Source organism: Rhinolophus ferrumequinum, chromosome 15 (assembly GCF_004115265.2).
Source record: "Rhinolophus ferrumequinum isolate MPI-CBG mRhiFer1 chromosome 15, mRhiFer1_v1.p, whole genome shotgun sequence".
Taxonomy (NCBI): Eukaryota; Metazoa; Chordata; class Mammalia; order Chiroptera; family Rhinolophidae; genus Rhinolophus; species Rhinolophus ferrumequinum.
This window is the reverse complement of record NC_046298.1, coordinates 45,182,002-45,209,863: the sequence shown is the minus strand read 5'-3', so window position 1 is coordinate 45,209,863 and position 27,862 is coordinate 45,182,002. Positions and strand designations below refer to the sequence as shown.

Here is a 27,862-nt window from a genome sequence, read left to right as displayed (position 1 = left end):
ACCAACTGCGCTAACCGGCCACCCTTAAATGCGCAAGTGTTTAGAGGTGAACAATACGATGTCTGCAACTTATTCTAAATACAGAGAGTGCCAAAAAAAGATATACACATTTTCAGAAAGGAAAACTGTATTAAAATTGTAATACTCAATATATACCGATACCAAAAGATAAATACAAGTCACGTTTGACTTCTGCAATTACAAGAGGTGCTCAGAGAGGTTACCATCAGTGTCCAGACACTTCTGATTACGGCGAACTACTGCTTGAGCAACGTTGACCAAAGTATCCACTGGTATACATTTTTTTTAGCACCCCTGGTGTACATAATAAAAATGGGTTGCTAGATGGATAGTGGGACAAACAACTAGGTAGATGTGTAATGAAAAGAGCCCAGGAAAATATGTTAATTGCAGAATCGAGGTGGTGGGTCACTACATAATTCTTCCATTTTTGATATATGCTTGAAAAATCTTCATAACGTCAGGGAAAATAAAGCCATAGTGCTCTGCACTTAAGATTTGTGCGTTTTACTATATGGAAGTTATATAAATTTTTTTAAAGTCCAAGGTATACGGTTAAGTGGTGAATAAAGTTGCTAATCAATAAATCAAGTCAGCTTTTATTTACTTAAAAAACTGTGCCTGCTGGGGGCGGCCAGATGGCTCAGTTGGTTAGAGCGCGAACTTTTAACAACGAGGTTGCCAGGTGGATTCCCTAATAGGCCAGTGAACTGCGCCCTCCACAGCTGGATTGAAAACAACAGCTTGAGCTTGGAGCTGAGCCGCTGGTGGGCGGCTGGTTGGGTCAGTGGTTAGAGCGCGTTGCTCATAACATCAAGGTCGCTGGTTGAAGTCCCACATGGGCCAGTGAGCTGTGCCCTCCACAACTAGATTGAAAACGACTTGACTTGGAGCTGATGGGTCCTGGAAAAACACACTGCTCCCCAATATTCCCCAATTTAAAAAAAAATGTGCCTGCTTATATTGGTATGTAAATCTAAGCTAGAAAACCAAAAGGACAGAATAGAGTGTCTCAGAAATGCTTGTGGCCCAATGATCAGTGGATTTGTTGAAAAATGCAGTTTCTTGGGCTCCATCTCAGGCCTTTGGAATCAGAATCTCTGAGGGTGGTGCCCAGGAATCTGCATTTTAACTAGGTTTTCTGATGCTTGTTAATGATTGAGAAGCTTAATGGGGACGAGGAGCCGGAAGGGGCAGGTGGACACAGGAACACTGAATTATTTTTATGCTTTTTCGATGGTAGTGGGGCTATGGGCAATTTTTATTTGTGTGTGTGCTTCAGTATTTTCCAAATAAAACACTAAGAGTTGGGTCCTCCTCTCGAGGTCCCACTTAATATGGGACGCAAGGCATTTGTCTGACCCTCTCTCCCTTCCCCCGCCCCTTCACCAACACCCAGACCATCTCTTCGCTTGCTCAAGAAAACCCTTGCGGTGAATGAGTCTCAGAAAAGTGAAGTGAAAGTTACAAGTAAAAGCGACAGTAGTTAAAGGATGGGGGCAGGGGCACAGAAAATCCCCCACCCCCACCACGACCACCGAAGTTGGGAGTGAGGCGCGATAATGACACTTTGCAACCCTCCAAAAATACTACCCCTTCCCCCCCCCCCCCCCCCCCCCCCCCCCCGCCCCGCCACCCCGCCACGGATGTCATCCACCGAGAGACTTCAGGTCCTGGTCACCTCCGAAACCAGGAGGTGGGAGGTGAACAGGGTGGAGTCTCAGGGGAAGAAAACGAAGCTGCAGGACGCCTGGGGCCACACACAGGTCCCCAGAAATGTTTCTGTCACCGCTGCTGTTGCTGCTGCCGCTGCTGATGGTGGAGCCCACCGGGGCCACGCTGATCCGGTACTGGGGACCCCTAAATCTGGGACAGACTCTCCCCTTCTTGCCCTTCAAGTCTGGGGCGCCCCAGCTCAGTGACTCCCAAGCCTGGCGCCCCAGGACTGCTATCTCTTGGGTTCCGGCATCTCCATACTGGGTTCTCACCCCTGAGGGCCCCACTCTGGTATCTCCTAGGACCCCAGCCTTTTTAGTGCAAGATCCTCCAGCCCCAAGACCCTTGACTGGGGACCCCTCGCCCTCCTTTCCGTATGTGTTTTTGGGAGGACCCTGTGGATCCCACCCAGAGCTCTGATGATCTGGTACTGGGGTCTCCAGACATGTGACCCCCCACACACACACATACACAGAGGTTGGAGACCTAGGTCTATAATAGTTAAACTAAGACTCCCCCAGATTCGCATCTTCCAAACTGTTTAGGTCTCAAGAAGTCCAGTTTGGGGAACCACAATGACCCCCCCCGTCTGGCCTCTGTTCTTCCCCCTAATCTCTCCCTTCCTCTCCTCTCCTCTCCACACTCTCTGGAACTCTCCATGGGGGAAAGGGGCACACTCTTCCAGGAAACCTTTTCCCCACTTCACATTCCTGGGGCTCTCAAAGACTGGTGGGGGGAGGGGGGAGGAGCAAAGATGTGAGTGGGAGGCAGGGCTCCAAGCAGTGACTACAGGCTGGTAGGAAAGTGTTACTGCACATGACGTTTGCTAGCCTGGTGTTTGAACAGAATAGATCACGGCCATTTCCCAAGTCAGTGCAAAGAGCAGTGATTTCCTGAGTGATGCCCTGGGACCAACATCTGCAGGGCCAGGGAACTTGTTAGAAATGTACATTCGCAGGCTCCCTCCCAGACCTACTCAATCAGAAACTAAGCCTCCTGAATTTTAACTAGCTCTCTAGGTCAGGGGTTGGCAAACACTCCGTCTTGGGTGAAATCCAGCCTGACACCTGTTTTTGCAACTAAAGTTGAATGGAACAAACCCAGCCGTGTTTATTCATTTACATGTTGTCTATGGCTACTTTCATGCGAGGCTGACAGAGCTGAGAGACAGACCGCCTGAAAAGCCTTTGCAAAAATGTTTGCCATCACCCCTGCTCTAGGTGATCTGCTTCATGCTAAAGTTTCAGAACCACTGACCTCTGTTGCTTTCTCTTTTTTAGTGGTTGAATGGAATCCATTCTATACATGTTCTATAGCAGAGCCAAACTGTACCCATGCAGGACATTAGGTGGTCTTCAGTTTTCAAAATTAGACACATATCTTTGCGTGCTTGTCTCATGATTTCCTGTAGATGAAATTTCAAGAACTGAAATTGAGTTGAGTTAAAAGGTGGGTACAATTTTAAGGCCCATGATACATATTGTTCCCAAAATGTCCTCCAGAAAGTTTCTACAAGTCTACACCCCCTAGCTAATAGTGAGTGTTCATAGTTTTTTGCCAATCTGCAGGGTTTCTCACTCTTGGCATTTGTATTTTGTTGATTACTATTGAGGTGATCATCCTTCCATGTGTTTAGAAGCTGCTTATACTTCTTTCGCAAGTTACTTGCTTATGTCCTTTGCCCATTTTCCTACTGAATGTCAAGAACTGTGAAGTTAGCCTGCCACAGTTTCGAGGCAGTTAGAAGACACAAGACTCCCAGGTCAGAGACAAAAGATAGTTTGCTACTCCCAGCAATTAGCCAGACTATTACCATTTGTGTCATTTTTCTGAACCCTCAGTTCCCACAGGGTGAAATGAAGAGGGCTGCGTGATGGCTACACATGCAGTGAGGTGCATTACGGGAGAGGAACTGTAAGCTTAGGGAACTTGAATCTTTTATAATGGATCATAACCCTGCTTGCCCTTTGGCCCGCGGTGGGGGGACACTATCTCTCAGGGCTGTTCACTAAACGAAATCCTTGACAAGACCATCTGGACAAAGGCAGTCAGTGTCTCTGCAGAAATGCAAGAGACCCATGGAGAATTGTCTCCCGACGCTGTTATTGTCTTATTCTTATTTATCTGTAGAAGCTTTTTGTACATAAGAGATATTAACTCTGACATACAACTAGTAATTTTTTTCCCCTAGCTTTTTTTTTTTTTTTTTTTTTAGGTTTAAAATTTGAGAGTCACACTCATTGATATTCCCCCCATGATTTCTAATCTTGGTATCATGCTTAGAAAAGGCTTCCTCTTCTCAGAGGTATTTAAACACTTCATTTCCTTCCAGTGCTCTTACAATTTTATTTTCACATTAAGTCGTTAATATATCCGGAATGTATTTTAGTGTAGTGAAATTAGGATGTGGTGCTTACATTTCCCCCCAGTGGTGGGAGAAATAGTCTCCAAAATCATGAATTGAAGCATGCAAGGGTTTTGCAAAGGCTGGTTTTATGTTAGGGTCTTTAGAAAACTTTGTGAGTGTCCATTCCCTGGGAATGGCTCCTTTTATGTTCTTTGGAATATCTCTTATTGAAAGGTTTTGGGGAAAGTCTGTTTCGGATGGTTTGCTCTTGTACAGTCTTGGGGAAATTTATCATCATGGTGTTTGGTAGCGTTTCCTGGGAGCTTGTTATTGCAGAGTTTCCGGTAATGACTGTTATTGCACATAGGCCATGAAGATATTTGCTTTGTCATGCCATTCTATTTGGGAAAGTCTGATAGTGTCTCCAGAAGGGTAGCTTCCTAGCTGTCAGTATCTTCCTCCCCACAGGATCCCTCTTCGCCGAGTCTACACTGGACACAGGACCCTGAACCCACTGAGGGCATGGGGGGCCCCACCCCCTGGAGGCAAGCCCACCTTTGTGCCTCTCTCCACTTTCATGAATGTGAGTCACAGCCCCACAGCCTCCACCCTCCTGCCCTCAAGTCAAGCTCTTCATTTACATGCACTCTCCCTCTTTTGTTTTGTTTTTATTTTGCCATCAGGTCCAGTATTACGGGGAAATAGGGCTGGGAACGCCCCCACAAAACTTCTCTGTCGTCTTTGACACTGGCTCCTCCAATCTCTGGGTCCCGTCCAAGAGATGCTACTTCCTCAGTCTGCCCTGCTGTGAGCTCTCATGTGGGAGAATAAGGCTGAATTGGGGGTGGAGGAAGAAGGGAGGCTGGGCCTCAGTTTCCCAAGGGATTTTGAGGCACCCTTCTCTTCTGACATGCCCTCACAGGGGAGACTCGGTTTCCCTAATGACACCTTCCTGACCTTCTGACCTAGGGTTCCACCACCGCTTCAACCCCAAAGTTTCTAGTTCCTTCAAGCCCAATGGGACTAAGTTTGCTATTCAATATGGAACTGGGCGGCTAAGCGGCATCCTGAGTGAGGACAAGCTGACTGTGAGTAACCTTCGGCCCCAGGAAGGCTTGACCCTGGGAGAACCCCAATGTCTAACATAATCTGGCTTAGGGAGGTGCCTGAGGAGGTGGAACTTCCTGGACAAGTGGGTGGGGCTTCTTAAGTGGGGAGGAGGGGCTTATGGGTAAAGAGGCAGGGCTTCCGAAACAGAGGCGGGGTTTCCCCAGCTTGGAGGCAGGCTTCCTAGGTAAAGGGGCGGGCTTAAGCGGGGAGGCAAAGCTTCCTAGGCACTTGGAGTTGTTTCCAGATGTTCCCAGACCTGGCCTTGGTTGGGGAGTTCTCAGGTCCTCCCAGAAGTAACTTGCCCCATTTGAATCTTCCCCTAGATTGGGGGAATCACGGGTGCATCAGTGACTTTCGGGGAGGCTCTGTGGGAGCCCAGCCTGGTCTTCATTTTTGCTCACTTTGATGGGATATTGGGCCTCGGCTTTCCCGTTCTGGCTGTGGAAGAAGTTCGGCCCCCACTGGATGCACTGGTTGACCAGGGTCTACTGGATAAACCTGTCTTCTCCTTCTATCTCAGCAGGTAATTGGGGAGGGTCTACCTTCCTATGAGCCCTAGCTCCAAGGAGGAAGTTCTGCCTGCCTTCAGGAAACCCCAATAAAGGAAGTTCCACCCTCCATTCAGGAAGTCACTGAGCTACTCTCCAGTTAGGAAGTTATCCACCCAACACAGGAAGTTCACCTATCCAATATAAGAAACACCTGAACCCTATTCAGAAGTCCCACTCACTAAGCAACATCTTAAGATATACTAAATTCACCATCAGTTAAAATGCTCCGTGTTTCCAACTCAAACCAGGAAATGCAATGCCCTATCCAATCAAATACTCAATTTAAGAACTCCCTCTTCACATAAAGACAGCCCCAATTCCATTTTAGAACGCACACAAGAAGTCAGGAATTGCCCATTTTAATCCAAGAAGTCCCACTTTCCTTTTAGGAAGCTCAACCTTATGCTCAGAAAGTCCCAGCGCCTTCCAGGAAGTCTCCACCTCCCCTCCCAGGGGCCCATTCCCCACAGACAGAAAATCCTGTGCCTGTTCAGTTATTCTGATGTCTAACCTACGCAGGAAGTCCCACCCCGTTCCCATCCCTCTCAGCCAACTCAGGAAGTCTATTGCCTCTGAATCTCAAGACATGTGATTCCAAATGTCTCCCCACTTCCATACTATCACACCTTCCAGAGCCAATTCAGGAACCCCAGTGCTCCACTTAAAGATCTCCCCCAGGAGAAGTTCTAACTTCCACAGCCAAATCAGGAAGTCCCACCCCCTCTCCAGAAAGTCCTCAAGACCCTAAACTCCTAATCCCGCCAGGAAAGCCTCATTTCTTTACTTCTTGCCTTGCTTCCAGTCCCAACATCTGTGTCCTGCTTGCATCTCACTACTCCATCTAGAACACAGAAACTACCGCACTGGCAGGAAGTCCCTTCCTTGGTCACTCCTGGGCTGGCAGGGGAAATTCTGGTGACACTGACAGCACTCTATCTCTGCAGGGACCCTGAAGCGGTTGATGGAGGAGAGCTGATTCTGGGTGGCTCAGACCCAGCACACTACATCCCACCCCTCACCTACGTGCCAGTCACCGTCCCTGCCTACTGGCAGATCCGCATGGAACGGTGAGGGACCTGGCCTCCTAGGTCTGGGAGGAGTGGGCTGGAGATCGACCTCCAGCGTTTTCTCAGGGGAAGGGAACTGGGGATCTGGACTCTTGGCTCTAATGACCATCCCATTCCACCTCACAGTGTAAAGGTGGGCACAGGGCTGACTCTTTGTGCTCAGGGCTGTGCTGCCATTCTGGACACAGGCACATCTCTCATCACGGGACCCACTGAGGAGATCCAGGCCCTGCAAGCAGCCATTGGGGCATTCCCCCTGCTGCTGGGGGAGGTGAGGACCTGGTGTCTGGTGGGTGTGGGCTGGGCAGACTAATTGGGATTTAATGGTAGACACTGAGCAGGATGCTGGGGCCTGAGGGTGGGAATCAGGTGGCCAGGAGGTATCCCAGGGCACAAGGTACTGTACCTTGTGAGTGACAGGCTGGGGGGGCAAGTGGAAGGAAGCGAGGACACCTCCCAAGTGTCTAGTCTAAATGACTCAGTGGACGGGAGGAGATGATGACGCAGGTTTATTCAGGACTGGATGGGAGTGAGGCTAGGAGACCTGGGGATGTCTGGGGAGGCGTGGGAGAACCTCAGACATCATATTTAGGGACTGTCAGCCCTTAAGACAGTAATCACAGCCATGGAGGAGGGGAGCCCTCCCTGGGAGAGAGGAGGTCCCAGGAAAAGCTTTGGGGAACACCCACATGGACTGAAACTGGAGACAGGGCAGGAACAGCCAGAGGCAGGGAGAAGCACCTGGAGAGTGTAGGCTCACAGAAGCCACACAAGCGTATTTGAAGCATGGAGTGGGGTGCAGTGCAGTGTAAGAGCTGCCCACCCACTTCCACCTCAGGAGGTCCTGCAGTGTCCAGGCAGGGGAGAGGTCCTTCTGGATCTGAATTTCTGCGACTCCATCATTGTGCACTTTGGCACTTGAGAGGGTGGAGAAAACTCAGTTCCTGAGGTTCCAAGTCAAGTGCCTAGGACATATATGTAGCCTTGTAGGAGCCAGGTGGAGCATAGTGGTTATGGGCGTGGGTTACTCAGGTTAGAATCCGGGTCTGCCATTTACTGGCTGTGTTGTCTTGGGCAAGTCACTTAACATTCCTTGGCCTCAAAATAGGGTCACTGACACTCACCTCTTAGATATGTTGTGAAGACTGAAACAATTAATTCACTTAAGATGCTTAGAACAATGCTTTGATGCCTGTTGCTGCTGTTATCTCTCCTGTCAAGTGATACACACTCATTCAACCTTGTTCTCACCATTCCTTTCCTTCCCAACAAGGTCATTAATACTGGTTTTTAAAGAAGATAAACTTCTTGGGCTATGAATAATAGCCTTATATTATTAGGTTGGTGCAAAAGTAATTGTGGTTTTTGCAATTATTTTTAACCTTTTAAACCGCAATTACTTTTGCATCAACGTAATATATTGTTAGTTACTTGGGAGTGGTGGGAGTTGCGGTGAACTGGAGAGCACATGCCTCATTAATCTAAAAAGAGCAGCTCTCAACTACTCAGTTCCAGCCAAGTATTGTCATGTGAGGAAAGCCAGGTTTGTTGGACAAACCTGAAAACATTATTTGAAAGCTCCTGTTTGTAAATAATAATAGCACTATGTGTCAGGCATTCTTCTAAGCTAATTTCTTTCTCACACAACATTCCTATGAGGTATTATCATCTATATTTTCAGATTGGAAACGAAGGCACACAGAGGTTAAGTAACTTTATAAGGTTGCACAGCAGCAAACGCCACAGGATACAACCAGTACCACCATGGTATACAGTTGGTAACTAATTTTTAAAACATTTTAGACACAGTCTAAGACAAATTAAATACACCTGTGGGTGTACAATTAGAGGAAAAGAGGGTTTGTTCAAATGGGAGCCTAGGGTAAGTGGCAACAATTATATAGTGTGAAGGAAGAGCTGGTAAGGCTAGAGAAGGCAGCAGGGCCTGACCACATAGGGCTCTGAATACGTAACTGCCCAGTATGTATGGAACTGGGCAGCCACGGAAGGAATTTGAGCAGAGCAGGAATCCCTCATCTCCACTTGTTCCTCTTCTGCCTCAGTATTTCATCCAGTGCTCGATAATCTCAACGCTTCCCCCAGTCTCCTTCAACCTTGGAGGCGTCTGGTTTAACCTGACGGCCCAGGACTACGTCATCCAGGTAGGTAGCCGTAACAATGACGTCAGAATGACGCGATAAGTTGGGGTTTGAGAGGGTGGAGCTAGGAATGAGACCTCACAAGGACCGAGTAGGAGCGACAGAAACGTTTCTTGTACCCGGGGTAGTGGGCGGGGCGAAGCTTTGGCTCCCAGGGAAGAGGCGGGGTCGGTGGGCGTGACACCCAGTGGCCTGGCATGTCACTTTGCAGATTTCTCGGGGTGGCGTCCGCCTCTGCTTGTCCGGCTTCAGGGCCCTGGATATACCTCCACCCGAAGGGCCCTTCTGGATCCTCGGCGATGTCTTCTTGCGTAGCTATGTGGCGGTCTTCGACCGCGGGAACATAAAAGAAGGTGCCCGAGTGGGGCTGGCGCGCACTCGTTCTCGTGGAGCCGGACACTGAGGTGGTCCACGCAGGCGCAGTTTTCTGATTGACGCCTTGGTTAGACGCCTGCGCACCGGATGGTAACTGAGGCCCCTCTACTCAGTAAAGATTCACTATTTCCATTTAACCTACCTGGGCCGATTTTTTTTTTTAAACGCGTGATTTTTGGAGAAAAATTAATGTCCGGCATCTGGAGTTAAGGAAAGGAAGGAGAAAGGTATCGCTCCTTTTTTTCCAGGGCTCACACTGGTGCGAGGGTCTTATACCACATATCCCATGAACCCCCTCGTCTATATTTCCTCTCATCAAAGACGCCAGGCACTGCGGAGCATCACGGACATTGTAGTTCAGGTCGTGTTTACGGCCTGCCGGGGGCGGGCGCAGCCACAACATGCGTGGGAGGCGACAGGTCGCGACGGCAGCGACAGGTGGCAGTTGGGGGTGGCTGAAATCGTAAAGGGTTTTCCACCTCTTGTTCTAAGGGGAGGGGATACCATTCCCGTAGACTTCATCTGTTCCTCCTCTCTCCTCTTGGGATTCCGGGACCCCTGGGTCCGCCATAAAGGCGGGGCCTGAAGCCCCCGGTTTTGGGGGGAGCTGTGCTGTCCCTCCTCCGACGATGATGTCACTCCCCCCTCCGCAGCCTTTTGCTGCCCAGAGCAGCCGGGGCTGGGTCACCCCTCCCCCTATCGCCAGCCCCGGATTCCCCCATCCCCGCCCCGTCTCGACGTGGGGTGAGTACAGGGGAGGGGGAGAAGGCTCAGGGTCTGGGAGCGGTAAGACAGCCCAAATCCCAATTTTGGAGGCGGGGGACGAGGGAAAGAGATTACAGCGGAGAGATTCCTCTCAATAATGATTTTTGGGGGCCAAGGTATTTGGAGGGTCTCGGGGGATCAAGGATCGTAGGCAGAGTCCCTACACTTTCAGCTTTAGTGTCCGGGAGACTCTCTTTGCTGGATTTGGAACTGCTAGGAATGGAGCGGAGGAACAAGAGCCTAGAATTCAGGAAAGAAAAGACCCCGGGTTGGGGAATGGGGAAGGGAGAGTTAGGAGGGGGCGCGGAGGATGACGAGGTGGGAGTCTGGGACTTTCAGGAATTTTGTGCTTGAGGACCTGGAAAAGGACAGATTGCAAAAGAGGAGGGAAGGGGTAAGGATCTGAAGACGTGGACAGACATTGGCTTCCGCCTCCTGGTGTCTCTTGGCAAAAATCGAGTCTACTTCCCCCAGTTTAAAGGGTTGGGTGTCCTGTAACCCGAGCCCTCATTTGCCTCCAGAGGCCGCCCCCGGTACCCCCCCCCCCCCCCCCGCGCCACAAGGGTGGAGAATTCAAGTTCATAAATCCGCTACATACCTTGGTGGGGCCTGGGAAGAGCCATGAGGGAGTGACGGCATCCAATTTCCTAGGGTCTGATGAAGTCTGGACCATCCTGCTACTACTTCCCTCCAGCCTCCTTCCGCTTCATTGTCTCTAATCCCAGATTTCATCCCTTATTCTCCCCTATCCAGCCCTGCTCACCCTTCCTGCCCCCCCCCCCCAGCTCGCACTTTCTCCTACACCTTCTGACCTCTGCAAAAACGCTCATTTGGTAACTTTATCTCCTGCCTGGATGCTGCTGTCAAAAGCAGAAAAGAATAGTTGGGCTGGGGAGGGGGGGTAAGGGAGGATGGCTGACTTGGGTCCCTACCCTAGCCTCTACTCCCTGCTTCTAGTGTCTATCCAACCCTTGCTCCAGCCTCCATCCACGACTTGCCCAGAGCCTCACTCAACTCAAGCCCAGTCCCTCACCTCAGGATTCACGACTTCTGCCTGGGGGTACACCAGAATTCAGGCAGACAGGAGTTGGAAGCCCGGATGTCTTTTCTCTGCCCTCCTGGGTCCTATCGGGGGCTTGAGGACTGCCCAAGGATACTGGATCAAAGGCAGTGGAAAGGCTGTGGGAAGCCCGGGGCCTGGGGGGTGAGGGAAACTACGTCCCTAGTCCGCAGGACAGGCCCCACTTCTGCAACTCTCTGCAGTGACGCAGCCAGGAGTCCTGGCCAGGATGGGGGATTCAGGGGAGTGATGGGTGATGGTGGGAAGGGGGAGCCTGAGAGAAAGGGACAGAGATCCAGACACAGGGACAGACCGAAGGACAGCGGGACAGAATCTCAAAGAAGTCCGACAGAGACCCAGAAAGAGGGGGACAGAGACTCAGAAGGGGGTGAAAGAGACGGTGTGGGGGGGAAACAAAGACACGTGAAGGAGGCAAAGAGAAAGAGAAAGGGCAGAAAGAGGAAAGGCAGTGACGGGGGAGAGGAGGGAAGAGACAGAGGAGGGGGGAAAGACAGGGAGGGAGGAGACAGACCCAGATGAATGGGCAGAGATCCAGAGAAAGAGGGAACAAAGCCTGGGGGGTGGGGAGTATAGGACAGACACGCAAAGAGGAGGGGCAGAGACCTGGAGGGTACTGAGACCCAGGGAGAGGGGGACAGAGGCCCAGAAAGAGCAGCAAATCAAAAAGGTAGAGACCAAGAGAAAGAGACTGGGGTGGGAGGACCCAGACATGGTCGGGGGGGAAAGATACTGAGGCTTACAAGATGGGGCAAAGACTCAGGAGGGTGACAGATTCGGAGAACAAAGGCACAGCTACCCAGAGGGAGGGTGGAGACTTAGAAAAGGGCCAGTCTTAGAGGAGTCAGGGCAGAGACGGAAGGACAAATATTCAGAGAAAGGGGAAAAAAAGAGACACCAAGAGACAGAGACGGGAGCAGGGGTGGGTAGGAAGGCGATACGAACCAGCCGCCGCACCTGCAGAGGGAGGCAGCGGGCCAGGGACTGAGCAGCGGGAAAAAGACCGCAGCCCCTAACCCGCCCCCTCCGCTCCCACAGGTACCGCCTCCTCCCGCCGCAGCCGCTAGCCCCGCCTTGGCCCCTGCCGCCCGCGTCTCGGCCAGCCTACCGGGCGAGGCAGGAACGCCCCAGGGCAGTCCGCCTAGCTCTGGCCCCGCCCCTCTATTAGCCCTGCCCTACTCTCCATCTCTCCACTCCCACCAAGACTCTGACATCTAGCCCCGCCCTATTTCCTATTGGCCCCGCCTATTGCTTCAGCCTAGACTGTGCTTCCTGGCGCTTTGGTTTTTCTCCTCTGCCTTCCTTAGGGCTCCCTCTTCGCCAGTTTTCAACCCATCCTTTTGTTCTCCTGTCTGCAGTCCGCCCTTATCTAGACCTCGTTCCCTTTCCCTCATCAGTTGGCAGTTCTCGCCACGCCCTCTAAGTCCCCACTGATACTTAGAACTCTCCCCAGGTTCTCTGGTCCCCAGGACTCTTCATTCTAGGTCCCGTCCTCCCCCCGCAGCCCCGTCCAACCTGGTAGCTTTGTACTCTTTGCAGGTCTCACCATTCCCTTAGCACTCCCATCTATCTTCTTTACCCTTTCTTACCCCTGCCCCGCCCCCGCCTAGCTTGGTTGCTTTCAAGTCCTTTAAAACCCAGCTCCTCCCTTAATCTCGCCTTCCCACAGTCCATTCAAGACTTTTCTACCATTCGTAGACCCCACCCACTTTCCTCAGTCCCGCCCCATCCAACCTGACACTTATTTTCCCGGTCCAGCCCCGTCTCATCAGCCTAAGCTTGCAGCCCTGGCCTCGCTCCTTCACTACCTCGCCCCCTCCCGTAATCCTACCCAGACGCTCTCAGGTTTCCAGGATTCGCTCCTCTCAGACCCTTCTCACTGGGTCTCAGTCCCTGTAACCCTTGCTCTGTTCCCTTTCAGTCCAGCCTACTGCCATTACGCGTGAAAGTACTCTCTACTCTCCATTTTCAGTACCCGCCCTCGTTCAGTCCCGCCCTCACTCTCCCAGCCCAATCAAGGCTGTTTCTAACTACTTTTTTCGACCCCGCCTCTTCTTAAGATCCGCCCTGCCCTGTCCGAGCAATGGTAGGAGCCCAACCCCACCATCTCCATCTGTCCTTCCGCATCAGGTTCTACTAGTCTGTTCTTTAGGTCCGGCCCGCATTGTAGCCCCGCCCATCACTCCGCTCCTCACGGCCTTTTTAAATAGCTTGAACTTGTCCGTTTTCTCTGCCCGGCACCCTCTTTTTTTCAGTTTAATCAGATTTCTTTCTCATCTAGCCCCGCCTCCTCCGCTCTCTTGGTGCTGCCAGGCCGACAGACGTTAGCGGTGCGTCCAGCCTCTTTTAACACTTCCCCCCTCTCCTTCCTTCGGAAAGATCCAATCGGTGTGTTTCATCTGCTGCCCCGCCCCGTCCACCTAGGCCGTGTTGAGAGTCCCAGTCCCACTCTCTGCTTCAGCCCCACCCCTATCCTCTAGACCAATCACTTCGATTCCTCCCCACTTCGGCCCCGCCTCCTCATTTATCGTTTCTTCCTACCCAATCACGTCTGCCTCTTCCCCTGAGGTCCCGCCCTCGAGGCCCCGCCCCTCCAGCCCCGCCCCCCGTCCAATGCTGAGCTCAGTCTGCGTCTCGTCCTTCCGCGGGCGCCAGGGGGCCAGCAAGCAGCCGCCGCCGCCGCAGCCGCCTGAGTCCCCTCCGGCGCTGTCTCCGCCGCTGCCACCGCCGCCGCTGCAGCAGCAGCAGCAGCCTGCGCAGCCCGGCTCCGCCGCGTCCCCGGCGGGCCCCCCGGCATCCCGCGGGCCCGGGGACCGGCGCGCCGAGCCATGCCCCGGGCTGCCAGCGGCGGCCATGGGGCGGCACGGCGGCGGCGGTGGCGACAGCGGCAAGATCGTGATCAACGTGGGCGGCGTGCGCCATGAGACGTACCGCTCGACGCTGCGCACCCTGCCGGGGACGCGGCTGGCCGGCCTGACCGAGCCCGAGGCGGCGGCGCGCTTCGATTACGACCCGGGCGCCGACGAGTTCTTCTTCGACCGACACCCGGGCGTCTTCGCCTACGTGCTCAACTACTACCGCACGGGCAAGCTGCACTGCCCGGCCGACGTGTGCGGGCCCCTTTTCGAGGAGGAGCTCGGCTTCTGGGGCATCGACGAGACCGACGTGGAGGCCTGCTGCTGGATGACCTACCGGCAGCACCGCGATGCTGAGGAGGCGCTCGACTCCTTCGAGGCGCCCGACTCCGCGGGCGCCGCCAACGCTGCCAACGCCGCGGGCGCCCACGACGCGGTCCTGGACGACGAGGCAGGCGCAGGAGGCGGAGGCCTGGACGGCGCGGGAGGAGAGCTCAAGCGTCTCTGCTTCCAGGACGCGGGCGGCGGCGCCGGAGGGCCGCCAGGGGGCGCGGGCGGCGCGGGCGGCACGTGGTGGCGCCGCTGGCAGCCCCGCGTGTGGGCGCTGTTCGAGGACCCCTACTCGTCGCGGGCCGCCAGGGTGAGCGCGCTGTCGGAGACCCCATCCCTCTCCCCTCCCCACGCGCTCCCAGACCCCCAGGAGCGCCCCATCCCAACCCTCAGAATCCCATGGCCGCTTCCAGCCTTTCCTGGTCTCTCTCGGCCTCCGAGTCCCATAGAAGCCTTTAACCCTAACCCTGAGTCTCCTGTACTCTTATGAACACGCCCCCTCTCCTGGCCATCCTCAGATCCTCAGAAGACGTTTCCACAACTTTCAGAATCCCCCAAATCCCTCCATACCCCTCTCCGCTTCTCTAGGCCACACTAGACCCTTAGAAACTTCTTCCTGGGCTCCTTTGAAAAACTTCATCCCCGCCTTTTCTGTACCCTTCAAGGACCCTCAGAAGACCTTTCTCCAGCGCTCAGAATCATCCCAACCCCTCTAAATCTCTTCTCACCTCTCTGGGCCACCCTTCAAACCCTCAGAAGTCCCCTATAGGCCTTCATTTTTTTTTGGGGGGGGGGACCAGCCCCAGACCTTCAGAAGACATCCTTTCCTAATCCTCAAAGTGTCCCGGGTCCTGTGAATACTACCCTACCTTTCCGTGTCTCCTGCAGACCCTCCAAAGCCCCCTCACCAGCCCTCAGCCCCTCAGGCTCTCACAACACCTCCCTGATTCACCGTTTGCTGCTGTTCCTGCCCTCTCCCCCCCCAACTTTGAGTCTCCTATTGAGGCTATTAGAAGACTCAGAGGACTCCCTTATCCCAATCTCAGAGCCTCCTGGATCCCCAGAACCTCCAAACCACTTGCTCTGGCTAGGAAACTTCCACCACCCCCTCACTGCTACAATGAGTTTTGGGACATCTTTCCTCCTGGGATCCTCCAGACCCCTCTGTGTTCGTGTCCTTTCCTGCATCCTTCACACCAACTCCCATCCCAAGGACTTTCCCCAGAGAGCTCCAGTCTTCCCCAAAACCTTTCACTCTCCTCTTCATTGTCTCCTAAACTACTGAGCCCCCATAATATGCCTGTTCTCTCCAGAACCTGCCATATGCTCTCCAGAATTACTTCCTCCTCACCATAGATTCTCCCAGTTTCTCCCTTCCCTTATTTAAACTGTATAGCCCACTCCCGTTCTCTGGGACACCTCTCCCCCAGCTTCCCAGCCCCTTTCCTAGTGGATAAATGACTTTCCCTCCTGCTCCAGAACTTCACGTAACCTCAATCCTTGGGACCTCACTCAAGTTATCAGCCCAAAAACTTTCTTCTCAAAATAGTTCCCAGTTCTTTCTATCCTGCCTTGGTATCTTTCTACCCGCTGTCCCCCCCTCCCCCGTTTGCTCCCCCTTTCCCCACACTCAGTCCCAAAGCCCAGGAGGCTTCTCAGCTTCCTCCTCTGCCCAAAGTGAACCAAAGAGCCCACACCCCAGCCTTATCTCCCTCGAAATCCCCAAATTTCCCCAAAGTCCGCTTCATCTCCCCCTTAAAACTTTTCTCAAACATTTGTAACTTCCCAGGCTAAACAGCTACCCTTCCCCCTAGTTCTCCCCTGAGTCTCTTCCTCCTCCTAACTTCCTTCCCATGTTGGAAGAGAGGTGGGCAGTTCAAAATGGGGGGAAATAGAAAGAAGGGGAAAGAGTAGCGACTCCGGGGACCCCTCCTAGCTTCCTGGGGACCCAAACACCCTAAGGAGCCAGTCCAGCCCCCTCCCCCCACAGTGCCGTGTCCTGAGCCAGGAAGGACGTGGAGGAGCCGCAGTGCCGCATTCACGCCGGGGGAGGGAGTGAGGGGGAGGGGGGCCGGAGGCACCGCATAAAGTTTAGTCCTCAGGAAGCGCTGAGTTGACGAGATTTCGGGTTGGGTGGGGGGAGGTGGGGAGGACGAGGTGCAGAAGGGACATGGCCCTGGATGCCCCCTCAGGCCTCGGAGTGGCCCCCTCCCCCCATGGCCTGGGGCGCCCTTCCTTGTGACCCCATTGAAGGGTGCTGTAGTGAGGCTAGAGGTCCCGGACAGCTTCGGGGGTCACTCATTTACTCCACAAATGTTTTTTGAGTATCCACGGTGTGCCAAGCACTTTCCAGCCTCCAAGGGAGATAGCTTGATAGAGTTGGGAGCTGAGGCCAATGCAAAATGAAGGGTCCGGCCGTACCTACCTGCCCCCCTCTCCTTTCCCCGTAATCTCTCCTTTCCTTCTCACAGGGACTTCATGCCCTCCTATCCCTTCTGCTTTTGAACCATTTCGGGGCAAGGGGTAAACCAGTCCTGATGCTGTCTAGCCTCTACAGCTGCGCACTGCGGCGGTGCCCCCCTTCCTTTCTGTGCCCTGGGAGGGAAGGAGTTAATCCAGCTCTCCGCCCGCGGCCTCCCGCTGCGAAGCGGCGGCAGTGCGGCTGCGCACTGCCCGCTCGGTTCCAGCCCTGAAGGGGTTAAGGCAGGTCCTGAATACTGCGGCTGCGCACTGCGGCGGGGGAGCTGTCCGTGGTGCTGGGCGCCGCGTGCCCCGCCCCCCCGGCCCGGCCGGCCCGCCCCCACTGCGGTGCCGCAGCCTGCGCGGCGCGCCTGGCTCTGAGCAGGCGGGGGAGCACCGGGCATGCGCTCTGCAGCGGCCTCTGGCCTCTTAAACCACTGCGGAGAAAGGCAGAGGGGGGCGGGGCAGAGAGGGCCCGCGCTGACCCCAGCGTATCCCAAGGTTCAGGGGTCCTCTCTGCGGTGGACTCTGGCCCGCCTCTCTTCTCTGCACCTCAGATTAAAGTCAAGTCCAGACCCTGTCCCCCACCCCTGTGGAGGCAGGGGAGTTCATAGAGGGACTGTGCTGGCCCCCCGGGCCACTCTGAGGTCTGGGGTCCTCTCTGTAGCCTGACCCCGGCCCCCCTCTCCTCTGCACCACGGGCCCTTCCGCCTCCTATCCATCTGATTAAAACCCACGTCTCCAAGGACTAACCCCACTCTTTCCTTCTCACCTCTAGTATTTGATAAAGCCCACTATCATCTCTAGGGGCCTGATCCATTCCCGTCCTTCTCCAAGAGCTTGACCCCACCCTCTCTCCGTTTCAAGGCTTTCATCAAAACCCTCACCATTGTGCCACAAGACCGGTGATTCCCTCTCCTGAAATTACCCAGGCAAGCTCCCACCCCGAATTCTCTGCACCTCTAACAAGCCCCCACACCTAGTCCTGCCCTGTTCACCCAGGTCCAGGCCCGACTCTTCCTCTTGAGAGCTTTAAACCCCACTCTCCTCATCTCTATCCCTTTCCCTTTTTGCAGACTTGACACTTCACTTCCTTACCCCTTCAGGGCCCTAACACCGCTCCTGCCCTCTGTGGTTCCACCCCTGCTCTGTCCTCTCTGGGCAAGGGCCTCACCCAGCCTTTTGCCTTTTCTGGGGCCTGGAAATTGGCACCAAGGTCCTAAGACCCTGGCCCCTTTCTGAGGCCTCTATACCCCCTAATAAGAGCTCAGACTTTGTACTGAGTTCCAGACACTGGGCCAAGCACTGTTTTTGGAGCCAGGCCTTTTGTCTACTCATCCAGTATAATCCTCACAATAGTCCTATAAAAAACTTGAGATTCGGAAAGCTTAATCAAGCCTTGACCAAGTTAGGCAGGGGAAAAGCTGGATTCAGACCCAAGCTTTCTTACTGTTAGCCATCTCGTGATTCCGCCTCCCTGCCCACCTTCTTCCTTTCGCCTTCCCTCAGCTCCAAGCCCAGCTCCAAACCCTCTGAGACACAGAGGGTGTGTGATCTGAGTCTACCCCCCCGACGACCAGGATCCCATAGCAGAACCCCTGGACCTTGCTGGGGAGCCCGGGGATAGGACACAGGGAACAGGAGGGTGCACAGAGGTCATCTGCGAGACAGAGCATGGCGCCAGAATTTGCTTTTTCCAGGAAAGAAGTTGCCCCTTCAGCTACTGGGGCCAGCTTCTCTCTGGAGCTGAGGGAGAGCTGCCTCTGAGCGCCTACCTTCCCTTTTGTGAGCTTTAGAGGGGAGAGGATGAGAGGGAAGAGTTCAGGGATGGGAAAAGGGCCACTGGGAGGGTCTTGTGGAGATGGCCAGTCGACCAGGGTCACCTTTCACCCTCTCTCTCTGGCTCCGCCCCGCAGTATGTGGCCTTCGCCTCCCTCTTCTTCATCCTCATCTCCATCACCACCTTCTGCCTGGAGACCCACGAGGGCTTTATTCACATCAGCAACAAGACGGTAACGCAGGCCTCCCCGATCCCCGGGGCCCCGCCGGAGAACATCACCAACGTGGAGGTGGAGACGGAGCCCTTCCTGACGTACGTGGAGGGCGTGTGCGTGGTCTGGTTCACCTTCGAGTTCCTCATGCGCATTACCTTCTGCCCTGACAAGGTGGAGTTTCTCAAGAGCAGCCTCAATATCATAGACTGCGTGGCCATCCTGCCCTTCTATCTCGAGGTGGGGCTCTCGGGCCTCAGCTCCAAGGCGGCGAAGGACGTGCTGGGCTTCCTGCGTGTGGTCCGTTTCGTGCGAATCCTGCGCATCTTCAAGCTCACGCGCCACTTCGTGGGGCTGCGTGTGCTGGGTCACACGCTCCGTGCCAGCACCAACGAGTTCCTGCTGCTCATCATCTTCCTGGCCCTGGGCGTGCTCATCTTCGCCACCATGATCTACTACGCCGAGCGCATTGGCGCCGACCCCGACGACATCCTGGGCTCCAACCACACCTACTTCAAGAACATCCCCATCGGCTTCTGGTGGGCTGTGGTCACCATGACGACCCTGGGCTATGGAGACATGTACCCTAAGACGTGGTCGGGGATGCTGGTCGGGGCGCTGTGTGCCCTGGCGGGGGTGCTCACCATCGCCATGCCCGTGCCCGTCATCGTCAACAACTTTGGCATGTACTACTCGCTGGCCATGGCCAAGCAGAAGCTGCCCAAGAAGAAAAACAAACACATCCCCCGGCCCCCGCAGCCCGGCTCACCTAACTACTGCAAGCCGGACCCGCCCCCGCCGCCCCCGCCCCACCCTCACCATGGCAGCGGTGGCATCAGCCCCCCACCACCTATCACCCCGCCCTCCATGGGGGTGACTGTGGCCGGGGCCTACCCGTCGGGGCCCCACACGCACCCCGGGCTGCTCAGGGGGGGAGCGGGGGGGCTGGGAATCATGGGGCTGCCTCCTCTACCGGCCCCTGGGGAGCCTTGCCCATTGGCTCAGGAAGAAGTGATTGAGATCAACAGGGCAGGTGAGGAGGGCACGCTGGGGGAGAGGGGGGCGCAGGTGGGCAGACCCATGGGAGGAGGGGGGCAGGTTTGGAGGTGGGCAGGACAGGGATGCTGAGGACAACAGAGAGGGGAGAGAGAAAAGTGAACAGCAATTGCTGAGGCCAGAGAAGTGGCACAGAAATAGACAGTGACAGATTTTGTGTGAAAGACAGTTTTGGGGAGAGACAGACTTGCAGCCAAGGTATCAGGGAGACCAGGGAGGCAGAGTAATCAGTCAGTGGTGAGAGGGCCTCAGAGAAAGAGAAAGGGGGACTTGGAGGGACACACACAGGCCTAAGGGTCTCACGGGCCTGCCAAAGACAAGAAGCCTAGGGACAGTTGTAGCATGAGTCTCCTGGAGACGACTCTAAGCGAGTCTGAAGGCAACAGTCTGGAACTGAGAGATTGTCACTGAGAAGGGAGAGGGGACAGAGATGGAGGGAGAGGCGGGGGATCGGCAGCAGAAAGTTCAGGTTTGAGTAACAGTGAGACCAAGAGAGGAGACAAGACTTCAAACGAAAAAGCAAGAGTCGGAGAGGCCAAGGGAGAGGCTCTGAGGGTGGAATGGCCACGTGACAGGACAGTGGCTTGGGACTCAGGGCCCAGTCTCTGGCTCTGCAGAGGGGTCTGAGAAAAATGCAGAGAGATATTGCCAAGAGGAAGAGGTGAAGCGAGAGAGATGGAGAAGAGTTGACTGCCCACGTGGCCCCCAGGGGAATCTGTGCCTTAGAGGCAGAGATTGGGGCCTCAGTCTGGGAGGCAGGAGAGGCTGGTGGGCCCCCCCCCATGTCTTAAGTAGGTCAAGAAAGGGAGCTGGGCCGCCCGGGCCCCCATCTTGCTCCCTCAGCCACTGACCCAGTTTCACACCAATTAAAAATAGCTCGAGTCAGAGCCTGGGGGACCCCCACTTCCCCCTCCCTCATCTGTCACCTTCCTAACCCTTTCCTGCTGTGTCCTTTCCAGCACCCAACACCCCTCCCCGAACAACTACCTCCCATTCCCTACCCCCCCCCAGTCATCTACCTGAACCTAACACCCTACCCCAGCCCTGCCCTGCTCAGTTCACTTCATCCAACACCCCTTCCAACGCTGTGTCCCAGCCTCCTTCCTAGCAGCCAGCTTGCTTCCCAGACACCCCTTCCCCAGGTCCTGCCTCCAGATGCCCCACCCCCACCCCAGCCGTGCCCTTCCCAGCGCCCAGCACCAAGCCTGACCACCACTTCCTACCACAACGCCTCCCTCAACCCACCTCCATCCCACCGTCCCCGCCCACCCTTCCCTACCCTGTTGTCTTTCCTAACACTCAACCACCTTCCCCAGGGACCCACTCCCCAGATCCACCAGCCACACCCCTAACATCATGCTCCCAGCTGAGCCCCTCGTGTCACCCCTTCTAACGCCCTGCCCTTCAGTCATCTACTTCCAGCGCCCGAGTGGCCGATGCTCTCCTTTGTTGTCACCCCCCATGAGTTGCCAAACCTCACTCTCTTCTTTGTGCCTGTCTGATCCTGGGGACGCAGATCCCCGCCCCAACGGGGACCCCGCAGCAGCCGCGCTTGCTCATGAGGACTGCCCAGCCATCGACCAGCCTGCCGTGTCCCCCGAAGACAAGAGCCCCATAACCCCTGGGAGCCGGGGCCGCTACAGCCGGGACCGAGCCTGCTTCCTGCTCACCGACTTCGCCCCTTCCCCTGATGGCTCCATCCGGAAAGGTGAGGCCCCTTCCACTGGCCCCCTGGGGCCCTCCCTCTCTTTCTCTCTCTCCCCTCCCCCAGGGGAGGGGGGAGAGGGAGTGGGGGAGGAGGTGCTGGACTTCCCTTCCCCCATCCACTGGCCCCAAATCTCCTCCCTCCCAGACCCCCATCCCCAAGTTTCCTCACCACTGATCCATCACCTGTCTTTATTCCATCTCCATCTCCCCCACCCCACTTCTGATCCTCTGGCCTCTTCCCCCACCCCCAGCCACCGGTGCTCCCCCACTCCCCCCCCCAGACTGGCGTAAGCCAGGCCCCCCAAGCTTCTTGCCCGACCTCAACGCCAACGCTGCGGCCTGGATATCCCCCTAGTGGACGAACCCCCTCCCCCCGGGGTAAGTAGCCCCCATCTTCTGGACCCCCCGCCCTCCTGACTAACCCCTCTGAGAACATGTAGCCACCACTGACCGAGACTCCCACCCTCTCACAGTGAAGAACTCCATCAAATTAACCTCCAGCCCTGACAATGAGCCCACACCCACCTGCCCGGGACTTGCCCTGCCCCTCACTAACCCCCTGGAACTAACCCTAACCATCCCCACCATGTGCCTGACCCCCCTCCCTGCCCTCACGACTGACCCCATCCTCACCCCCATTGACACCTCTCTCCCTGCCTTCCCTTTTGGTTTCTTAAAAACTCAACAAAAGAGGGTACACACCCAGGACACTCTTGGGAGTGAGTGCGAGATGGCATGAGCACTTGTGAATTGGCCGGCTTATAAAGCACCCACTTGTCCCCCACGCAGGGAATTCAACAGTGAACAAAATCGACACTCCCCGCCTTCCCCCCGCCCCCCAGGAGCTTTCAGTTTGGTGGGAGAGGTAGACACTGACAGAAAGTCGCTATTTGAAGTAATATATGCTGTATATTCAGTCATGGAGGTAGCATAGGGTCATGCAGTTAGCGGAACACGCAAAACTCCTGGGGTAGGAAGAAGGCCGTCAGAAGGAGTTGATAACTGATAATTATCCTGAGCGCCAGTGAGGAAGTGATCCCATTAGACAGTGACCAGAGCCACCAGCATAAGCAAAGCCAGGAGCCTGGGGACTGGGAGATAGCCATGAGGCAGGAAAGCGCGGCTGGTCTGAGGGGCTGGGACCTTGTCCAGGGACCTGGGGAGAGGTCAGCCCTGGGCATGGACTGGAGGTCAGGAGGCCTGGTAGGAGGTTGGGACAAGGGGCCAGGGGACAAGGCCTGAGCCACGGTCAGGGCTATGGGAATGGAGAGAAAAGAAGGGGTCAGGAGGGACAGGCCTGGGGACTGGCCCTGGGGAAGTGAGAGGGGTGGAGTGAAAAGGAAGTTGTTAGTTAATGGAGCATTCAGCAAATATAACCAAGCACCTACCACATACCAGGAATGTAATCCTCAAAACCACCTTAGCTAACCCGTAGCTCCATTCATCCATTCATTCATTCGGCAACTAATTCTTGAGGACACTGTTCCAAGCACTGGAAATTTGGCATTGCACAAAGCAAGAACCTGCCATCACAGAGTTTACACTCCAGAGCATGGGTCGGCACACTGCAGCTCGTGGGCCAAATCTGTCAGCTGGCTGTTTTGTACATAAACCTTTATTGGAACCCAGACACTGTCATATTACAACAGTAGAGTGGAATAGTTGCGACAGAGACTGTGTGGCCCACAGAGCCAAAAATATTTACTATTTGGCCCTTTACAGGAAAAGTTTGACACCCCTTGATTGGAGAAGCAGAAAATAAGTAGGAAAAAAATACTCTGGCCACTTCAGATAAGAGGGTCTGCAGAAGACCTTTTTGAGGAGGTGACATGAGATGTGAAGGTAAAAAAGGCCCGCCAGGCAAAAGGAACAGCAAGTGCAAAGGCCCTGAGGTACTGAGGTAGTAGGATGAGCTTGGTTTATTAAAGGAATAGCCACAAGGGAAGTGTGGCTGCAGCCAAGCAGCCAAGGGGAGAGGGGTGCCAGACAGAATCTGTGGGAAATGATCAGAAGGGTGTTTTTGGCCATAGTGAGAGGCTTGATTTGATTTTTAAAGTGATGAGAAGCCGCCTGAAGGAATGTGATCCATCACTTAGTCATTCAACACACATTCGTGGAATCTTCCTTAGAAATACACAGATACATCCTAAATCCTTGCCCACACTCAAAGATGCTACAGGAGGATTTGGGGAGCCTTCAGGGACTCTCTCATCTAAGCCCCTTGTTTCACAGAAGTTCAGGAGGGCCAGGACTGACCCCAGGCCACACAGCAGATGGGGCAAGAACCCAGACTTCTGGGTTCAGACGGAAGCCAGAGGGGACTGTCTGGCTCTTGTTCTAACCCTCCACCTCTCCTTGTTGGAACCACCCCCACGTCATCATTTCCATCTCATTACCAGCCCCCCACCCCCACCCCTGCCTCCATCTCACCCCTCTCCCTGCTTGCTCCCAGTCCTGTTACCACCCTTTGTCCCCCAACCCCAGGTCTGGATGGGCCCCTTGGAATTGAGGGGCAGAGGGAGTGGGGAGGACTTGGAAATGTGGGGGAGGGAGGAGTCTGGGTGGGGTGGGTGTGTGAGGTCTCTGCTTCTCTTGCCTCTGACGCCAAAATCCATTCATTGAACTCAAATAATGGCTGGAGCTGATGGGGCTGACTGAGTCCTGCGTTCCCCCCACCTCCTCCATGGCCCCCCCTCCACTATTGCCACACCCTTCCCTCCTCCCAACACCCTCCTGGCTTGTCCCCCACCCCACCTGCCCCATGACCTCTCCCTTCTCCATCTTTCCTCGCCAACCACCTGAGTCCAACACCTGACACATGTTCCCCCCTCCTCCCCAGCCCTCTCCCTCCTCCCTGCATCCTCCCTCCCACCCCCAGCCACCTCGGAAGCTCCTTCCATATTTGATGTCTCTGGCCGCTGCCCCCATTTCACTGCTCCCCTCCCCCGGAAAACCCCAAAGAGGAAGAAGCGATCCTGGCGTTTCTTTGACCCCCAACAGTGAGGCTGTGTTGGGGGGTTCTCCCTGACCACCCCCACCCCCCATGACTCTGTGTATTTCTGTCCCCAGCTCTTGTCACCGCCTGAGACCTCGAGAGACCCTCGGTCCCCCCTTGCCCTTTCCCCCCAGGTTAGCATTGGGGAATGGCTGGGAAGGGGTGTCCCCAAGACAGTGGGCTTCCAATACCCCCAGGCTCTTTCTCCTGTGGTCAAGACGCCCTCGTCCAGACAGACCCCTTGCCACCGCTTAGAAAAGCCCCAGACACTGGCATGACTCTTAAGACATTGCCAGGCTTTCAGGAAACCACTCGCACGCTCCTCGAGCTTAGACTTCCCATCCGAAGGCTCCCACTGGAAAGCTTCCTGACCCCGTAAAGGTCCCCCGCTACAACCTTCAGGTGAGCCTCGCCCCTCAGACTGCTGTTGGAGCTATTCTCTGGCCCCCCAGGGGCACTGCTGATTTTTGCTCCATCCACTCAGCCCCTGACAGGCCCCGCTTTCCTCCTTTCTCTACATCTAGGTTAGCCCCCCATCGGCAGCCCGGCCAACTCCCTACCAAGTTTTCCTCACGGCTGCTCCCCCTACATGCCTTCCACCCGAGCTCCCTCCCGTGCCCCTGCTGCCACCATCTGCCTTGCTGCCCCCCACCTTTTTGCCTCAGATGAGGGGGTCAATGGGGGGCGGGGCGGGGAGGGGCTGTGTGGGGATAGGGTGGGGGAGGCTCGGTGGGCGCCACCTCGCCTCCTAACCCTGAGTCTCTCCCCCCTCCCCGTGTCTGAACCTTTCTCCTTGATGCGACTGACTGTCCGATTTGTTCACTTCTCTCTCCATCTCCTTGGTCCGCCTCTGTCCATTTCTCTGCCTCTTGCCTTTTGTCGTTTTTGTGTCCTGGTGTCTGACTGTCTCTCTCTGTCTCCCTCACCTCTCTCCTCTCTTCCTCTGTCTCTTGCTTTTCCTGGCCCTGTCTCTTTCTCCATCTCCTATCCCTTGTGTTTGTTTCTCTCCTGCTTCCCTCCTTCTGTCTTGGGGTCTGTCTGTTGGACCTCCCTCTGCACCCCTCCCCCCTGCTTCCTCCCCGTGTTTCTGCCCCCCCTCCCCCAGGTTACGAGAAATCCCGCAGCCTGAGCAGCATCGCGGGCCTCAGCGGGGTGTCCCTGCGCCTCGCGCCCCTTGCCACTCCCCCTGGCTCTCCCAGGGCCACCCGCCGTGCTCCCCCAACCCTGCCCTCCATCCTCTAGCGCTCCCCTCCCCCCCGTGGGGGGACTCGGGGGTGACAGGGAAGAAGGTCAAAGGAGCTGGGGGTGGGGGGTGGGGAAAGGGTTTTTTTAAAAATCAAAGTCATTAATAATATGCAACAGAGACGACGACGCCAGCAGACACCCCCGGGCCCCTCAACCCCACCTGGGCCCCCAGGATGGAGGGGTAGGGTACAAAGCCCTACCCCCCAACTCTCCGCCCACCCCCAAATAAAGCCTTCTCAGGTCTCCATGAGCCATAGGACACCCCCCTCCCATCAACTCGTGTAAATAAGTCCAAATTATGCCAATTACATTTGGGGTACCTTCCCCTACTCTGCATGCCTCCCCCAATCTGGACGGCCCCCCGCACTTCACCTCAGCAATAAGCGCCAGGGGCTGCATGCCACGCGACTGAGGGAAGGGGCACTCTGGGAAGGGGCGGGGACCTCAACGGGGTCAGGCTGGCCTTTAAGCCACAGGAAGGTCTCCTAGCCACCTACCCTTCACTCCAGGAGGGCAACCCATCACGCATTGATTTAAAATAATAATAATAATAATTAGCGGTAATGTGGGGGAAGAAGGAACAGTCACCCAAGCCAAAAACCCGAGCTGAGCTCAGATGGTAGGAGTGGGGGCGACTGCGACAGCTGCTCCCTCAGCTTTTAGGAGGATCCCTTAGGTGAATTGCACCCTTCCACCCCTCCCCCATCTGCTCGCCTCTGTTCTTGCTGCATGGACTCAGACCTCCCATCCCAGAACTGGGATGGTCTGACCCTAGCACACAAAATTCCCAGCACCCCCCCACCCAGATTCCCAGGACATGAGACCTGCACCCAGAATTTCCGACACTGACCGTGGCACCCCGCGTTCTCCAAATCTCCACACGCTCCAGGGACTTAACCTCTGTACACAGATGCCGCCTCTCAAGCCCCACCCTCACCACTCCCTAGAGTGCATCCCAGCACCTCTCAATCCTCCAAGACTTGACCCAGCCCTGCAGCTCACTTTTAGCCTTTGGGATGCTCCAAATCCTTCCCAAACATGGACACTTCCTGGACACCCCAAATCCTCAGGCCTCAACTCCCCAGACATCCCCAAATCTCTGACATCAGACATCCACCTCAGGTTCTCCTGCCGCTAGAATTTCCAAGATGGGCTCAACCTGTCTGTAATTCCAGGGAACCAGACCTTCCCAGGGCACCCCCTTTCTTATGCCCAACCCTGACCCCCCAAAGAGCCCCTTCCCTTAAATGGTGCCCAAAAGGTACCGTCTTCATGGACACCAGTGTTTCCCAGGGGGTCGTATTGTGCCCCTGGTGATGTGATGAGATTGTAGGCAGTCCAAGGACACTTATTTTTAAAGTTTTGTCTTTCACGGCACTTGGCACCTAAGCCGGTAAGTCCACATCCTGCTGCTTGGCCAGGACACCCTTTATTTAGGTTAGAAGTGTCTCCCGTCTCCATTTAAAGTAGAGGCTGGGGCCGAATAAAGGGACACTGGGAAACAATGACCTAAGCACCTGGGCTGGGTCTTCAGCCCGCCTTTCCCCGGCTCCAAGCCCCGCCGCGCTTGCGGGTGGGAAATCACTTTCATACCCCAGCCTGGCTCAAGGGTGCGCTACCTCCCCCAAGCCCGGAGACCACACCGGTCCCAGAATCCTTAGAGGACCCCCCTTTTGGAGCTGGGGGTCCACAGAACTAGCAACTTTCCTCCCTCTGCTCCCACAGCCTCAGGAACGCCCCACCCCCACCCAAGGGCTGGGGGGGGTGTCGCCGAGCACGATTCTTGATGCAACGATTCCTATGCAAGGGGCATTTTGAGTCCCCCCCATCCTTCCCTCGGACCCTAAACCCTGGCGAATCAGGGGTGAGGGATGGGGTGGGTTCTGTGGGGGCGGGGTGGGGTGGGGCAAAGGGCTAGGGGCTCCAGACACCAGGGTATGGGGGTGGGGATCGATTATATTGCCAAAGGGTTTAACTTATTTAAAAACACACACACACACACACACACACCCCAGGTTCCCCTGACCCTCACGG

General features: G+C 55.3%; 2 protein-coding genes across 5 annotated transcripts; both read left to right on the top strand.

The window, feature by feature from the left end:
- Positions 1-1,721: 1,721 nt before the first annotated feature.
- Positions 1,722-9,527, top strand: NAPSA (napsin A aspartic peptidase). The gene is made up of 9 exons (XM_033129606.1): positions 1,722-1,868; positions 4,553-4,667; positions 4,768-4,891; positions 5,054-5,172; positions 5,518-5,717; positions 6,690-6,812; positions 6,939-7,083; positions 8,876-8,974; positions 9,183-9,527. The coding sequence occupies exons 1-9, from the start codon at positions 1,798-1,800 to the stop codon at positions 9,372-9,374; spliced, it is 1,188 nt and encodes a 395-aa protein (XP_032985497.1). The 5' UTR covers positions 1,722-1,797; the 3' UTR covers positions 9,375-9,527.
- Positions 9,528-9,955: 428 nt separating this feature from the next.
- On the top strand, positions 9,956-27,815 carry KCNC3 (potassium voltage-gated channel subfamily C member 3). Of its 4 annotated transcripts, none has more exons than XM_033129586.1 (6): positions 9,956-10,090; positions 12,228-14,684; positions 18,751-19,858; positions 21,398-21,589; positions 24,658-24,717; positions 25,689-25,823. In XM_033129586.1, exons 2-5 carry the CDS (start codon positions 13,803-13,805, stop codon positions 24,672-24,674), a joined length of 2,199 nt encoding a protein of 732 aa, XP_032985477.1. In that variant the 5' UTR covers positions 9,956-10,090; positions 12,228-13,802; the 3' UTR covers positions 24,675-24,717; positions 25,689-25,823. The 4 variants fall into 4 exon arrangements, with proteins under 4 accessions (XP_032985477.1, XP_032985475.1, XP_032985476.1 ...); XM_033129584.1 differs by lacking the exon at positions 24,658-24,717 and adding an exon at positions 21,840-21,966 and having other exon boundaries at positions 25,689-25,812; XM_033129585.1 differs by lacking the exon at positions 25,689-25,823 and adding an exon at positions 21,840-21,966.
- Positions 27,816-27,862: the final 47 nt, after the last annotated feature.

Coding starts and splice junctions, on each gene's coding strand:
- NAPSA (XM_033129606.1), top strand. CDS start 1,798: ATGTTTCTGTCACCGCTGCTGTTGCTGCTGCCGCTGCTGATGGTGGAG. Junction 5,718..6,689: donor TTCTCCTTCTATCTCAGCAG/GTAATTGGGGAG, acceptor CTATCTCTGCAG/GGACCCTGAAGCGGTTGATG. Junction 7,084..8,875: donor TCCCCCTGCTGCTGGGGGAG/GTGAGGACCTGG, acceptor CTTCTGCCTCAG/TATTTCATCCAGTGCTCGAT.
- KCNC3 (XM_033129583.1), top strand. CDS start 13,803: ATGCTGAGCTCAGTCTGCGTCTCGTCCTTCCGCGGGCGCCAGGGGGCC. Junction 19,859..21,397: donor GATTGAGATCAACAGGGCAG/GTGAGGAGGGCA, acceptor CTGGGGACGCAG/ATCCCCGCCCCAACGGGGAC. Junction 21,590..25,688: donor TGATGGCTCCATCCGGAAAG/GTGAGGCCCCTT, acceptor CCCCTCCCCCAG/GTTACGAGAAATCCCGCAGC.